The 14,727-nt window shown below is 49.7% G+C and overlaps 1 protein-coding gene across 1 annotated transcript in view; it reads left to right on the top strand.

Moving 5' to 3' along the window:
• Window positions 1–11,054, top strand: part of LOC128071026 (G-protein coupled receptor 143-like) — a 29,576-nt gene extending 18,522 nt beyond the window's left edge. Inside the window, exons 7-9 of the mRNA XM_052664021.1 lie at window positions 1,354–1,471; window positions 2,806–3,049; window positions 10,960–11,054. Coding sequence (XP_052519981.1) covers window positions 1,354–1,471; window positions 2,806–3,049; window positions 10,960–11,054 — 457 coding nt within the window. The remainder of the gene's footprint in view (window positions 1–1,353; window positions 1,472–2,805; window positions 3,050–10,959) is intronic.
• The last annotated feature ends 3,673 nt before the right edge of the window (window positions 11,055–14,727 follow it).

The raw sequence follows: 14,727 nt of genomic DNA, 5'->3' as shown, positions 1-14,727 counted from the left end.
TAAATCCATCTTTTATTTTTGCATCCATCTTTGTTTTATTTTTTAGTTAATTAATTTTTTTGGTCATTGCTGCAGTGTGAGGCAGGTGGGATCTTACTTCCCCGGCCAGGGATTGAACCCTCATCCCTTGCACTGAGAGTACCGAGTTCTGACCACTGGGACGGCTAGGGAAGTCCCTGCATTTGTCTTGACAGCAGGATTCCTGTGTCTGATGAGACACAGGGGCAATGGCCCGTGTCTGTGTGATGACTCACAGCTCAGGGCAACAAGGACAGAAACCATGACTCCCCAGGGAGTCCAGTGGTTAGGCCTCTAAGCTCCCATTGCATGGGGCAAGAGTTCCATCTCTGATTCGGGAAACTAAGATCCTGAAAGCTGTGTGGCACAGCCAAAAAACAACTGAAAAAAAAAAAAACCAAGAAGGGTATAGAGCAATCTTCATCTCCTCAGTGGGCCTACCCTGTCCCCCACAGGCAGTCTGCCCCAGCATTTCAGGTGGGTTTGCTCTGTGCAAATAGACCTGTGACGAGCACCAAATCAGAAAGCCCTTTGCTGCAGCGACAGAGTGCTTTGCAAGACAGGGCACACGTTGGTGGTTAATAATTTATCTGATGGGAGGAGGCTGGTTTGGACATTCTCCTGGGAGAGCCGTGAGTTACCTCCCTCTAAAAATACCCCGAGCCTGCCATTTCCAACTTCACTGACCTGCCGACACTAACGTCAGAAATTTCCGACGTAAAACATCAAGGTTCGTGTTGGTCTCCATTAAGACGTCAGCTTGCTCATCAAAGGAAGAATGACTTCTGGGCTATTTGACGTGTGCTAGAACCTTCCACCTGACATGGTGTTGATTGTGACCATCGGGAGGGTCTCTTGGTCTCTGCTTTTGGCTGAGGGGGATGCCATCTCTGACGTCTAATTCTCGTCTAATTCTCCTGCAGCTATTTGGTCAGCCCTCCCAGACTTCTAGGTCTTGGGAGACATGTTCCCTGGGGCTTCTCAGGTGGCTCAGTGGATAAAAAAATCTGCCTGCAATACCGGAGGTGTGGGTTCGATCCCTAAGTTGGGAAGATCCCCTGGAGGAAGAAATGGCAACCCACTCCAATATTCTTGCCTGGGAAATCCCACGGACAGAGGAGCCTGATGGGCTACAGTCCATTGGGGTCGCAAAGAGTTAGACATGATGGAGTGACTCAACAGTCATGGGTGCAGACATGTCCCCTGACCTCTGGCATTGATAAAAAATGATGTTGTGAAGCAATTATCCTCCCATTAAAAATAAGCAAAAAAAAAAAAAAAAAAAGAAGAATATCGCATGTTCTGTTTACCTGTGGCCCATTTTCTGTCTCACAGCTGGTTCTCAAATGTCATCAACGAAAGCCTTTTGTTCTATCTTGAAATGCAAGCAGATATCAACAGCAGCTCTTTGAAACAGGTCAGAAATGGAGCCAAGACCACGTGGTTCATGATGGTAGGTCAATCTTGATTTTAAATGTACTTCCTAAAGAAGAAGAAAAAAACCCAGACAGGATAAAAACCACTGAGAAGTATGATCTATGTGTTATTTAAATATGCAGTGAGTTGAAGAGGTTGCGGGGGCCCCCTTATCTGGCTGTGGTCCATGAGCCAGCTTGTGCGTTCAGTGTTGGCATCATTATTAAATGGATCTGACTCTGGTAAGTCAGTTTGGCAAGTGTCTCGAACCCTTCAGGCTGACTAAACATATCTGGGAATTTGTCTGGAAGAAATGTTTCAGACTGAAAACGCCACAGAGTTGGAGGTATTCCTTGGAACACTATCCATAAATATAAAGCATTGTAGACAACCCACATTTTTTTTTTTTTTATAAAAGGGAATGGTTAAGTAAATCACTGTCTTTGATCTTGATGGAATGGTATGCAGATGTTGAAAATGATAATGTAAAATATAACAATTCTGAAATCTCATAAGTGAAAAATGCAGGATGTAGAGATTATACTCATTTCAACCACCTAATCACACATGTAGGCAACAATATTGCCTAGAAACTCACCACCATAATCAGGTGGAAAGCTTACGGATCCATTGTTCTCGATGTTTCCAGTATAGTGTCTCCACTACAAAAACTCCATAAAGTAGCTGTTAGTGGAGAGGTGCCTGGGTTTCCCTGGTGGCTCAGCAGTAAGAGAATCCACCTGCCAATGAAGGAGACCCCAGTTTGATCCCTGAGTCAGGAAGATCCCCTGGAGGAGGGCCTGGCAATCCACTCCAATATTCTTGCCTGGAGAATCCCACGGGCAGAGACGCCTGGTCGGGCTCCGGTCCATGGACTTGCAAAGAGTTGGAAGCCACTTAGCAAGTAAACAAGTGGAGAGGCGCACCGTGTCCTCAATTAAATGCTTGTGCGTTCAGTGTTAGCATCATTATTAAACGCATGTGACTCTGGTAAGTCAGTTTGGCAAGTGTCTCAAACTTCTCAGGCAGACTAAGAATATCTGGGAATTTCTCTGGAAGAAATGTTGCAAAGTGAGAAAGCCACAGAGTTGGAGGTATCCCTTGGAACACTGTCCATAAATATCAAGTGTTCTAGACAACCCACATTGCTGGGGTGATGCCCGGGACCTTCCTCTCCACCCCGCTGGTCTCCTGTGTCCCCCACGCACCTCTGAAGGCCCAGCACCTCCAAGCCAATCTCTCTCTTGCCCCAAACTAGCCAACAGGACGTGCCCCAGCTGAGGCCAGCCCTGTGGACCAAAGTGACCCCCATGAGCCCCGATGCCCGTCAGCACCCTGACTTATATGCCGTCTCTTTCTCCTCCCTTCCAGGGGATCCTGAATCCAGCCCAAGGTTTCCTCTTGTCCCTGGCCTTCTACGGCTGGACGGGCTGCCGCCTGACACTTCCAGGTCCCAGCAAGGAGATCCAGTGGGACTCGATGACCACCTCGGCCACCGAGGGGGCTCCCCCATCCCCCGGGGGCCCCCACGAGCACGGGGAAGGCCCCGCTCCCAAGAAGGAGCTGCCAGGCGGCGCGCACACTTCTGATGAGGCCTTGAGCTTGCTTTCTGACGGTAAGAGCCTCTGGGTAGAGGCAGGCCTAGGTTGGGGGCCCCAGGCTCCCCAGGAACTCCTTTGTCAATGACCAGGAGGCTCTCTGCCCTGATTTCTGGAACCAGCTTCAGGGCATGAGTGGAAAGGGACCACCTTAATCTTACAGCTCGTCACTCACCTCTCCTTGTAATATGACCATGGTGCCTTTCCTCTGCCTGCGTGCCACGTGGCTTCAGTCCTGTTGAACTCTCTGTGACCCCAGGGACTGTCACCCCTGCCAGGCTCCTCTGTCCATGGGCATTCTCTTGGTGAGAATACTGGAGCAGGTTGCCATGCCCTCCTCCAGGGGATCGTCCCTTTCCCACTACTGAGCACTAATGATCACTAGCTCTGCCTTGGGGTGCATGACATTCTGAGGCTGAGATAAACGGTCATCTCTCACCCGGCGCTGACGTGTGCTGTAAGACAATGAACAGTAGGCAGCCTGACCTCTGGAGATTTTTACATGCAGTTTTGGTTTGTCCACTTCATCTGGGGGCGTTTAAGATGAAATGCAGGTCGCCCATCACTGGCTATTCCACTCTGTCCTCTTCATTTCAAGACTCTTGCACTGTGGTCCTCATATCGGTCCTCTTTTTCAACTCCTGTTCATCTAATTTGGACTCCCCTAGTGGCTCAGATGGTAAAGTGTCTGCCTACAATGCTGGAGACCAGGGTTCGATCCCTGAGTCGGGAAGATTCCCCTGGATAAGGAAATGGCAACCCATTCCAATCTTCTGCCTGGAGAATCTCATGGACGGAGGAGTCTGGTGGGCTACAGTCCATGGGGTCGCAAAGAGTCAGACATGACTGAGCGACTCCACTTTCACTTTTCCTCTAATTTGGGGTTATGTCCATTAACCCAACTGATATAGAGGATGAAAGTATCAGTTTAAGGCCCAAATAATGCTTCTTTAAAGCTTGAAAGTGAAAGTGAAGTCAGGACTGATTTCCTTTAGGATGGACTGGTTGGATCTCCTTGCAGCCCAAGGGACTCTCAAGGGTCTTATCTAACACCACAGTTAAAGATGTGGGTACAAGTCAGCAAAGAGAATGACTCCCACATACAAGACCCCTGTGTCTATACCACAGGCTGTATGCTGAGGCCAGAACCCTCAGGAACCAGGGGCCTTTTTGAGTAAAGTGGTAATCTCGGAAATGAGACAAGGCTGCCTTAATCTCGGGCGTGTTTCCTTTCTCCTTTCCAGCCAGTTTGCTTCCATAAAACAGAAAATACTGTTACATGTCAGAGAAAAACCCAGAGACACAAACTCGAAGCGGTAAGTATGGTTAGGCCTCTCCCCATCTGCACTGTTAGGACGAAGCTTGACCTGTTTATCATATCCTTAAGCCTCTATCTGCTACTTTAGGATTCACTTCCAGGCCGACAGGCTTCCATCAAGCCTCCGTCATTAAGTGTCTAACGCGGTGTCTGGCACTTACCACTTAACAGAAAAGTCAACGGATTTTGAACAAATATTCCTTGAGCGCTTGCAACCCAATCAACACCATTTTAGCTGAGGCGGGGGCTGGGGTGTGAGCGTCTCTAAGAAGTATCATGAGGGGAATTTAGGAATAAAGACTTATAAATAAATAAACGCTGAACTTGCATGTAGTTTGGCAGTGGGAAGCTGGAGAGAGGCAGGTGGGGAAGAGATCCGTCAAGGGGTGTTTACAGATTCTGCATTTTTATCTTGGAGCCAGCAAAAGGCCAGTTAAGGTTTCTGAGCAGAGATAGAACGCTTACATTTGCTCGTAGGACTAACCTAGTGACTGGAAAATTCCATGGATGGAGGAGTCCATGGGGTCGCCAAGAGTCGGGCAGAACTGAGCGACTTCACTTTCATGACTGTGGCGACGGTTCACAGTGAGAGGATCTGTATATAATTCCTGATGACAACTTGAGTTCAGAATACGAGGAACATCTTTGTAAAGAATCAGGGTTTCCCACAAGCCCTCCCATCTCTCCAGTAATCCCTTGCTTTTTCATTCTTCCTCCTTCTCCATGCAATCCCCTGTGTTTCCCACAAAGCTCTATTTCCCGTAATTTCCTACTTCTCTCTCCAACCCCGTGTCTTTTCCGCAATGCTACACTTCTCCCACAATTTTCTTTCTTCCCCATAATCCTTGTCTTGCCCACAACTCTCCATTTTCCCACAGCTTTCTGTTTCATTCCAGAATTCCTCTTTCGAATAATTTCACTTTCCCACAGCTCTTTGCTGTCTGTGGTCTGTCTCGTATCACCATTTTATCTCCTAGGGTTCTGTTCCTGACCACATTTCAGTTCTTCTGCCATTTTATTCTTCTATGATTTTCTGTGTTCTCATTTTTGTTTTTTTCTTTTCCACAACTGCCTATTCATCCTCAAATTATTCATTCTTAGGCAAAAATCTTCCAGGGCTCCCCTAACCCTCTTTTTCACGACGACCAGTCTCTCCCACCACACACTTCCCCTGAAATGAAACAAAGCAAGACTGTATGATCCTTGCCCACTGCCGCCCACCATTCCATTATGTTCTCTGCCTGCCTGCTGCTGGTGGAGAAGTTTAGTCAAAGAATCAGTTTAATCAGAGAGGTGAGAAATGCTAAAAACAAAGGAAAACTGTCAAAGGAGACCAAATAATAATAATGTACTCTTTAAGTGTAGTGAGATATCCACTGTAGCTCAAACGGCAAAGAATCTGCCTGCGAGGCAGGAGACACGGGTTCAATCCCTGGGTCGGGAAGATCCCCTGGAGAAGAGAATGGCAACCCACTCCAGTATTCTTGCCTGGAGAATTCCGTGGACAGAGGAGCCTGGTGGGGTACAGTCCACGGGGTCACAAAGAGACATGACTGAGTGACTAACACACACATACACACAAGGGCCTTTAGTTCTTTCTGAAGGGGCTATAGGTAGTATTCTGAGCCACCTCCTGTGAGCTGTCTTATAGATACCAAAACACACCAGGTGGAAACGTTAACTACACAATGACCCGACTGTACCCAGGTCTTGAGCTGCCAACAATTCCAAGAACTGACCGCAAAGACATGGGAACACGTGCACCCAGGAAGTAAAGATTATCTGTACCTAAAACAACCACGGTGCTGCTCTCAGTGAAGATGACTATCAGAGGTGACTGTACTGTTTCTGCATGTACCCCCTCCCCCAACTGTGTCTCACCCCCTGCCTGTCGGGGGTTGGCCTTTGGACAGACGTCTGCCACTCTCCCCTGTAGTTGCCAGCATCTGAAATATAGCAAAGTTTTCCTTTCCACCAACTTGGCCCGCTTATTGGCTTTTGAACGGCGAGCAGCCAGACCCTTTCACGTATACCTTTTAGTAACCGTAATTTTCTGTTCTGACAATTCTGTATCTCTCCCTCAAGTTCCTATCCTTTCCCACAGCAGCATTTCTCACGATTCTCTCTCTCCCATCTCTCTGTGTCCTCTGAGCACAGTTCTGTGGCTCCAAAAGTTCCTCTGTCTCTCCAGAATCCCACGCTTTCCCCCGGTTCTCTTTCCCCCTCATCATCGCTCGTCTCCCTCTTGCAGTTTGCTCTTCTTCTGCAGTTGTCCCTCTCACAATGCCTTGTCTTTCTCTCCATGCCCTGTTTCATCTGTGTTTTTCCCCCCACACGGTTCTATTTTGCACAATCTTCCCTTGATCTTCAGAGTTCCCTGTTGTCTCCCACGCTTCCCCGTTCCCTTCCACGTTTCTATTCTGTCTCATCCATCTTGTTGTCTCAGATTGTTTCCTGCCACCCACATGCAGTCCACATAACTCCTGGTGGTTCCATGGGTTCCCAATGCCCAGGGAGTGTGGGAGTTAACAGACCCCAGGGCCTCCAATCTGTCAGGCTGGCTAAACCTTGAAGATGACTCCACAGCTTGAAGGGGATGCGAGGCTAGGTGTCACACGTTCTGTATAGCTTATGCTCCGTACCTCCTGGTTGGGGTTGCCAGTTTAGGGCTTTGAGGTGTCAAGGAATCCAAGGACAATGGCCCAGGGCCCAAGAGATGACATGCCTCCCCAAATGGTAGGTCTGCACAGAGCCAGGAAGCTCCCAAGAGCCTGCCTGGACTTGCAAAGCTCACTGCTGGAAGTTGCTAGGAAGGAGGCCCAGCCCTTGGGCACTGTGAGGTCACCAGCAGCTGCACTTCCTGCAAGGACACTCAGGTATTCACACAGCACCGATGCAGAATGAGTACACACCCACCACGGCCTTGTTTGATTTTCTAAGCCCAGACGAGAAGCCCGTGGAAAGTCAGACATGCTGGAAAGCGCTCGGTGCAGACAGCAGACCAGCTCAGCCCAGGCTGGGCTAGGCCTGGGGGGTCAGGGGTCATCTGCAACGGTGCTGGCATCTGAGACTCACAGAGTGGTTGTGGCAAGAAGGGGTCTCCTTTGAGGAGCCCGAGGGGACAGCGAAGGATGCAAGAACTTAGGAGAAACGAAAAACCACAGGATGTGGAGCATGCCCCAAAGTGTCAGGTCACGAGGGTGGGTGCTGAGCTGAGACCTTGATCACGAGCCACTGTGTGACCCTCCAGGCCATGGTCTTTCTGCAAGAACTACAGAAACTGCACACAAGTTCCCACGAGCTCAGGATGTGAGGGTAAACAGTGTGGGGTGACCCTGTGAGAAATCAAAGCCTTTGTGAAGCGCCTCCAGCAGGAATGTGGTTTTGGAACCGGAAGTCGTCTTCCCAGCTGCCTGGTCTCCAGTTGAGCTGTTTCAAATCCTAAAAGATGACACTGTGAAAGTGCTGCAGTCAATATGCCAGCAAATTTGGAAAACTCAGCAATGGTCAAAGGACTGGAAAAGGTCAGAGTTCAGAGTTTTCATTCCAGTCCCAAAGAAAGGCAATGCCAAAGAATGCTCAAACTACCTCACAGGTGCACTCATCTCAAACGCTAGTAAAGTGATGCTTAAAATTCTCCAAGCCAGACTTCAGGAATACTGAACCGTGAACTTCCAGATGTTCAATCTGCCTTTAGAAAAGGCAGAGGAACCAGAGATCAAATTGCCAACATCTGCTGGATCATCAAAAAAGCAAGAGAGTTCCAGAAAAACATCTACTTTTGCTTTATTGACTATGCCAAAGCCTTTAAGCATGTGAGTCATAACAAACTGTGGAAATTTTTTAAAGAGATGGCAATACCAGACCACCTGACCAGCCTCTTGAGAAACCTATATGCAGATAAAGAAGCAACAGTTAGAACTGGACATGGAACAACAGACTGGTTCCAAATTGGGAAAGGAGTACATCAAGGCAGCTGTACATTGTCACCCTGCTTATTTAACTTCTATGCAGAGTACATCATGAGAAACGCTGGGCTGGAAGAAGCACAGGCTGGAATCAAGATTGCCAGGAGAAATATCAATAACCTCAGATACACAGATGACACCACCCTTATGGCAGAAAGCGAAAGTGAACTAAAAAGCCTCTTGATAAAAGTAAAAGAGGAGAGTGAAAAAGTTGGCTTAAAGCTCAACATTCAGAAAACGAAGATCATGGCATCTGGTCCCATCACTTCATGGCAAATAGATGGGGAAACAGTGGAGACTGAGAAACTTTATTTTTTTTTGGCCCCGAAATAACTGCAAATTGGGACTGCAGTCCATGGGGTCACAGAGTTGGACACGGCTGAGCGACTGAACTGAACTGACTGCCTGGCCTCCAGGAGGAGCACGTTTTCCACTCCAGCCAAATGGCTGCTCCCACTCTCTTGACGGGCAACCTGGACTCTCCTGAGATGGGGCTGCAGGGTCCATGCCCGTTGATGTGAGCCTTCCCCCCCTACCCCCGTCTTCTAAATTCCTCTGCTCTCTGGGGGCTCATCACTCTTGGTGTGACCTACTCTGACCTAGAGCCCCCCGGACATATCTTCATCCTGCCTTGGGAGGCCCCTACGAAACCGTGGGGTTTTGTGGGGTGGTCGTGGGGATGCTGCAAGCACACACTTGCTTTTTCTTGGTCGTACTTGTGGCCTCTCCCTGCATCTCAGCCTTCTCCAGGTATTTACACCCCTGAGGCTCTCTCTTCTCTTCCTTGAGTATTCTCCAAAACTCTGCACGTGTTAAATAGGGCTCATTTCTGCCTGTCTTGATACATTAGTGTCTTACTGCTCAGAGGGGCCCGTGTGGCCTTCCCCTGTTTCAAGGCCGCGACCCCACAGGATTTACGCATCTCACATTTGTTTATGGAGCACTTTCTGTGTGTCAGGGGCCACACATACTACGGCGACTAAGAGAGAGAAACGCACTGTCCACTGAGATGCTCCATTCTAGCGGCAGAGACAGAATGAAAATCACAAAGAACTGAAGGACGTCCCTGGTGGTCCCTGGGGAAGAATCCACTTGCCAGTGCCAGGGACATGGGTTCGATCCCTGGGCCAGGAAGATTTCTCATGCTGCGGGGCAACTAAGCCCAGGCAGCATAAGTACTGAGCAGCAAGTACTATGAAGGACTCCAGCGGTTCCTTGGTGGTCCCTGGTGCTGTGACAGACCCTTGGTGGTCTGGTGGTTAAGAATTAGCTTTGCGATGCAAGGAACACCGGTCTGATCCCTGATCCAAGAAGACCCCACATGCTACGGGGCAAGAAAGCCTGTGTGCCACCAACTACTCGGCCTGTGAGCCACAAATACTGAAACCCGTGCTCTGCAACAGCAGAAGCCACCACAATGAGAAAGCTGCTTACCGCAACTAGAGAAAGCCCACGCAGAGCAGCAAAGGCCCAGCACAGCTACAAACAAACGATTTAAAATAATGCACTTGAAGCACAAGCGACTCAAGGAAAAAAAAAAAAATGCTGGACGTCATCGAAATTAAACAAGTTAAAAAAAGAAAGGAAAAAGGAAGTGCTGTGAACAATGGCATATCTGTAGAGGGCAGGAGACTGGTTTCAGCAAGGTGTCCAGGACACCTCTTTGAGAATGAAGTGACATTCGAGTTGAGACCTGAGTGCAGTGTGGGAGTGAGCCACAAGAACATCAGGAGAGCTTCATAGGCAGAAAAGGGGACATGCAAAGGCCTTGTGGCAGGACTGAGCTTGGGTGTAAAGAAGCCTGTGCCTGAAGTTTGTGAGCGAGCGGAGGGTCATGACGGGAACAGGCTGCAGCCGTCCGTAGGGTGTATAGGTTGAGAGAATTTGGGATTTGGAGGTTTTCAGCAAGGGCAGTCACCTGCCTCACACACAGCTGAAAAGGCCACCCTTCCCTATGTCTTCCATGGCTCACTCCTGACACACACATACACACACACCCTAGAACCTGGCACAACAGCAGGCAAGCCTGGGTACTTCTGCCCGAGAGAATAATCCTCACATCTGTTCCCACAGAATCCAGAGGAAGGTGTGTCATTGGGATGGATTAAACAGGCCTCTAGGAGTACAGTTTTGGCAAGTCATGCCTGGCTTTGATTCCACTGATTGCTCCCTACACCCTTCCCCCTCCTCCAACCACATGGCATCATCCAAGAAAAGGCCACTCTCAGTTTTAGCAAGAGAAGGCCTCCGGGCACCTCCTGGAATTGTGCAAAAGTGGTGGCCGGGTGACCCTCCTAGCATCACAGAGCGCTGAGATAGCGGGACCCCTGATTTAGTGCAAGTCCCAGGGCCCCGGAGCTGCAGGGGGTCAGCAGGCCTGGTTTCCATTTGCTCTGCAGCACCCACAGGGTTTGGCTGAGAGTGTCTCAAGGCAAGGGAGCGGGGTGGGTATAGTCATGACATCAATCAGGTTGCCGGAGATGATTCTGTAGGGCTTGCTCTGCCCTTTGGGATGCTTTAATCCCACGTAGGTGGACGTATTGTGTATTTTTCTTTTTTCTCTTTTTAATACGGCCGTGCAAGTTGTAAAAGGCATTCCGGACATTGACACCAACCCGTGACAGTCTTTCCTCCTCCCCAGGTTCCGACGGCAGCACCATCGAAATCCACATCGCAAGCGGGTCCCGCGGCGGAAAGGCGGCGGACTCTCTTCTGAAAGTCCGAGGAGACCCGTAGAGAGGACGAGACAGGGGGGTCTGGACCCTGTGTGTGTTTACAGACGCGAGGGTTCTCATCCCTTACGACGGTACTCTTGCCCCGCAGTCAGCACACTGCGGGGTGTAGCGTGCCCCGCCACTGGATCTTCCTGCCATCCCAGTTAAGAGCATGTTCCCTGGTAGCCTCTGTGTGATGCAGAGGCCCACCGCGAGCCTGTGCTTGGGAAGGAAAGGCAGATTCCCTTGTAGACCAGCAGCTTGTCCGAGTCTCTGTGGACATTCGTTTCTCTAATTTGGCTGTAATCTCAACGCCAGATCCAGCTCCTGGGAAGAGTTAATAAATAACAATAATTTAAAAAAAGTAGTTGTGTCCGAGCTCCCAGCCTGACTTGGGGTCTGTCTGAATAACACCTCTAAGCGAATGCTCTTGTTTAAGATAAGTGATGTTGCAGGGACCGGTGACGCACCTGGGAGCAAGTTCCTCATCCACCACTAGGGGGCAGAGGAGGGCAGGCTTGGACCTCCAGGTTAGCCTTCGCTGGGTCCTCAGCTGTGTTGAGCGGCGGTGATGCAGTCTGAGGGAGGCTTCCGTTCAGTGGCTCAGCCAGGTCGGATTCTTTGCGACCCCATGGACTGCAGCACGCCAGGCCTCCCTGTCCATCACCAGCTCCCGGAGCTTGCTCAAAGGCATGTCTATCCAGCCGGTGATGCCATCCAACCATCTCATCTTCTGTCGTCACCTTCTCCACCTGCCCTCAATCTTTCCCAGCATCAGGGTCTTTTCCAAGGAGTCAGTTCTTCGCATCACGTGGACAAAGTATTGGAGCTTCAGTACCAGTCCTTCCAATGAACACCCAGGACTGATCTCCTTTAGGATGGACTGGTTGGATCTCCTTGCAGTCCAAGGGACTCTTAAGAGTCTTCTCCAACACCACAGTTCAAAAGCATCAATTCTTCGGCACTCAGCCTTCTTTATGGTCCAACTCTTACATCCACACATGACTATGGGAAAAACCATAGCTTTGATTATATGGGCTTAGGACCTGACTCTGCTCAGATCATTGCCTACATTTCCATCTTTCCATAATTTTACATATATAATAATATATGGATGGATGGGAGAGTTGGACTGTGAAGAAAGCTGAGTGCCGAAGAATTGATGCTTTTGAACTGTGGTGTTGGAGAAGACGCTTGAGAGTCCCTTGAACTGCAAGGAGATCCAACCAGTCCATTCTGAAGGAGATCAGCCCTGGGATTTCTTTGGAGGGAATGATGCTGAAGCTGAAACTCCAGTACTTTGGCCACCTCATGCGAAGAGTTGACTCATTGGAAAAGACTTTGATGCTGGGAGGGATTGGGGGCAGGAGAAGCAGGGGATGACAGAGGATGAGATGGCTGGATGGCATCACTGACTCGATGGACGTGAGTCTGGGTGAACTCTGGGAGTTGGTGATGGACAGGGAGGCCTGGCGTGCTGCGATTCATGGGGTCACACAGAGTTGGACATGACTGAGCAACTGAACTGAACTGAGTAATATAAAGCTGTCCTTTGGTATCCATGAGAGGTTTGTTCTGGGACCCCTACGGATACCAAAATCCACGGATGCCCTCCACACCTGCAGTGTCTGCCGTCACGGGGCAATGTGGAAGACTGTCTGTTTACAGACTTCACGTATTATAAACATACATGTGTATATACGTATTTGGAGACAAAAATATTGGACACACTACACCCAGGAGACACAAGCCACCTAGGTAAGTCTATGGCACCAGCACACACCGTTTCCTCAGTTCTTCTGTGTGACCCTTATTCACTTCAAGACTAGGACTCTTGTCTCACACTGGAAAAGCTGCTTCTGGATTTGTGCTTTTGGAGTCGTAGGGCCACAGATGGGATTCAGGGCATCCCACAACCGTGACCGTGGTACCCCAGGGCCGCACGCTCCTAAAACTGCACTTGTTATTACATCACAGCCACCTTGACCCAAACTGTCCAGCAGCAGTAAAAAGGACTTTTGAGCCTTTCTGGGTTTTTAACCTCTGTGTCGATATCCTGTCTGCCCCAATCATCAGAGAAGCCCCGAAACCTCTTCTCTGAGGGTTCCTCCTGCCGAGCAAGACACAGCCCCAACCCCACTCTAGAGCAAAGATGCTAGCTGCTGGCTTCCCCAGGCTCCCTTTCAGCTAGAGTGTGTCTGACGTGGCTGATGAGACTCGTGCCCCAAGTCAATGTTGGAAACTGATGCGCAAGGCAATGCTCTGTGCAGAAGCAATGCCGGGGAGGGGTTGGCAGCTGGCATGTCTGCTTTGGAAGGCAGCCTGGGTGAGACCCTAGGGGCCAGCCCAGCATCTGGCATCGAGCTGTGAGCAGCTCCCCAGTGCTGTGTGTGTTACCTGCATGGGCCTGATTCGGTGCCTGGCTCAAGCCAGTTCTATCTGCACCGCCCACAACACCCGGGATACCCCAGAGCTGCTCAATATACTCCTCAGCCATTCTTTCTGGCTTACGTTAACCAGAGTCCAGTGGCCCAGCTGGTAAAGAATCTGCCTGCAATGCAGAAGACCTGGGTTCGATCCCTGGGTCGGGAAGATCCCCTGGAGAAGGGAATTGCTACCCACTCCAGTATTCTTGCCTGGAGAATTCCATGGACAGAGGAGCCTGGCGGGCTACACACAGTCCATGGGGTAGCAGAGTCAGACATGACTTTAGCAACTAACAGTTTCACTTTCAGTTCAGTTCAGTCACTCAGTCTTGTCCGACTCTTTGCCACCCCACGGACCGCAGCACACCAGGCCTCCCTGTCCATCATTAACTCCCGGAGTTTACTCAAACTCACATCCACTGACATGAGTTTCACTTAGTTGCTCAGTCGTGTCTGACTCTTTGCAACCCCAGGAGCACACCAGGCCTCCCTGTCCATCACCAACTCCCAGGGTCCACCCAAACCCATATCCATTGAGTCTGTGATGCCATCAAACCATCTCATCTTCTTTCTCCTCCTGCCCTCAATCTTTCCCATCATCAGGGTCTTTTCAAATGAGCCAGCTCTTTGCATCAGGTGGCCAAAGTATTGGAGTTTCAGCTTCAACATCAGTCCTTTCAGTGAATACCCAAGACTGATCTCCTTGCAGTCCAAGGGACTCTCAAGTCTTCTCCAACACCACAGTTCAAAAGCATCAATTCCTCGGTGCTCAGCTTTCTTTACAGTCCAACTCTCACATCCATACATGACCACTGGAAAAACCATAGCCTTGGAAAGTGTTTAAATGAGCCTACTCACTGGCCTATGGCAAAGATTCCCTACCTCCTCATTCACAATCATAGTTTGGGTGGAGTTTCTCTCAGCAACTCGCCTCAAGCTTAAGTGTTTCCCTTTATAGGAGCTCCCATGCTCCAGAGTATTATTAACTTCAAGGTTCAGGTAACACTTTTAACAGTCCCTGCCTGCCCCCACCCCTGTGGAGTGTCCCTCCCCTCGACTTCCCATGCCGCTCTGCGTGTGGACCTGTATCTTAACTTTGCTTACCTTGCACGTGGATGAAGACACTTTGCAGAAAAAGGGAGCCAGGCTGGGGAAAAAACAACAAAAATTCCACCCAATTCTGAGTCTTTCGTAAAGGTCCCTATGTGGTGCCCATGCCTTCCCATGCATGTAGACTAGTGATTTGCAGGCTCCCAACACCAACAGTGA

The sequence above is a fragment of the Budorcas taxicolor genome, chromosome Y, assembly GCF_023091745.1.
Source record: "Budorcas taxicolor isolate Tak-1 chromosome Y, Takin1.1, whole genome shotgun sequence".
Classification (NCBI taxonomy): domain Eukaryota; kingdom Metazoa; phylum Chordata; class Mammalia; order Artiodactyla; family Bovidae; genus Budorcas; species Budorcas taxicolor.
The sequence above is the reverse complement of the archived record's forward strand: the minus strand, read 5'-3'. Positions and strand labels throughout refer to the sequence as shown.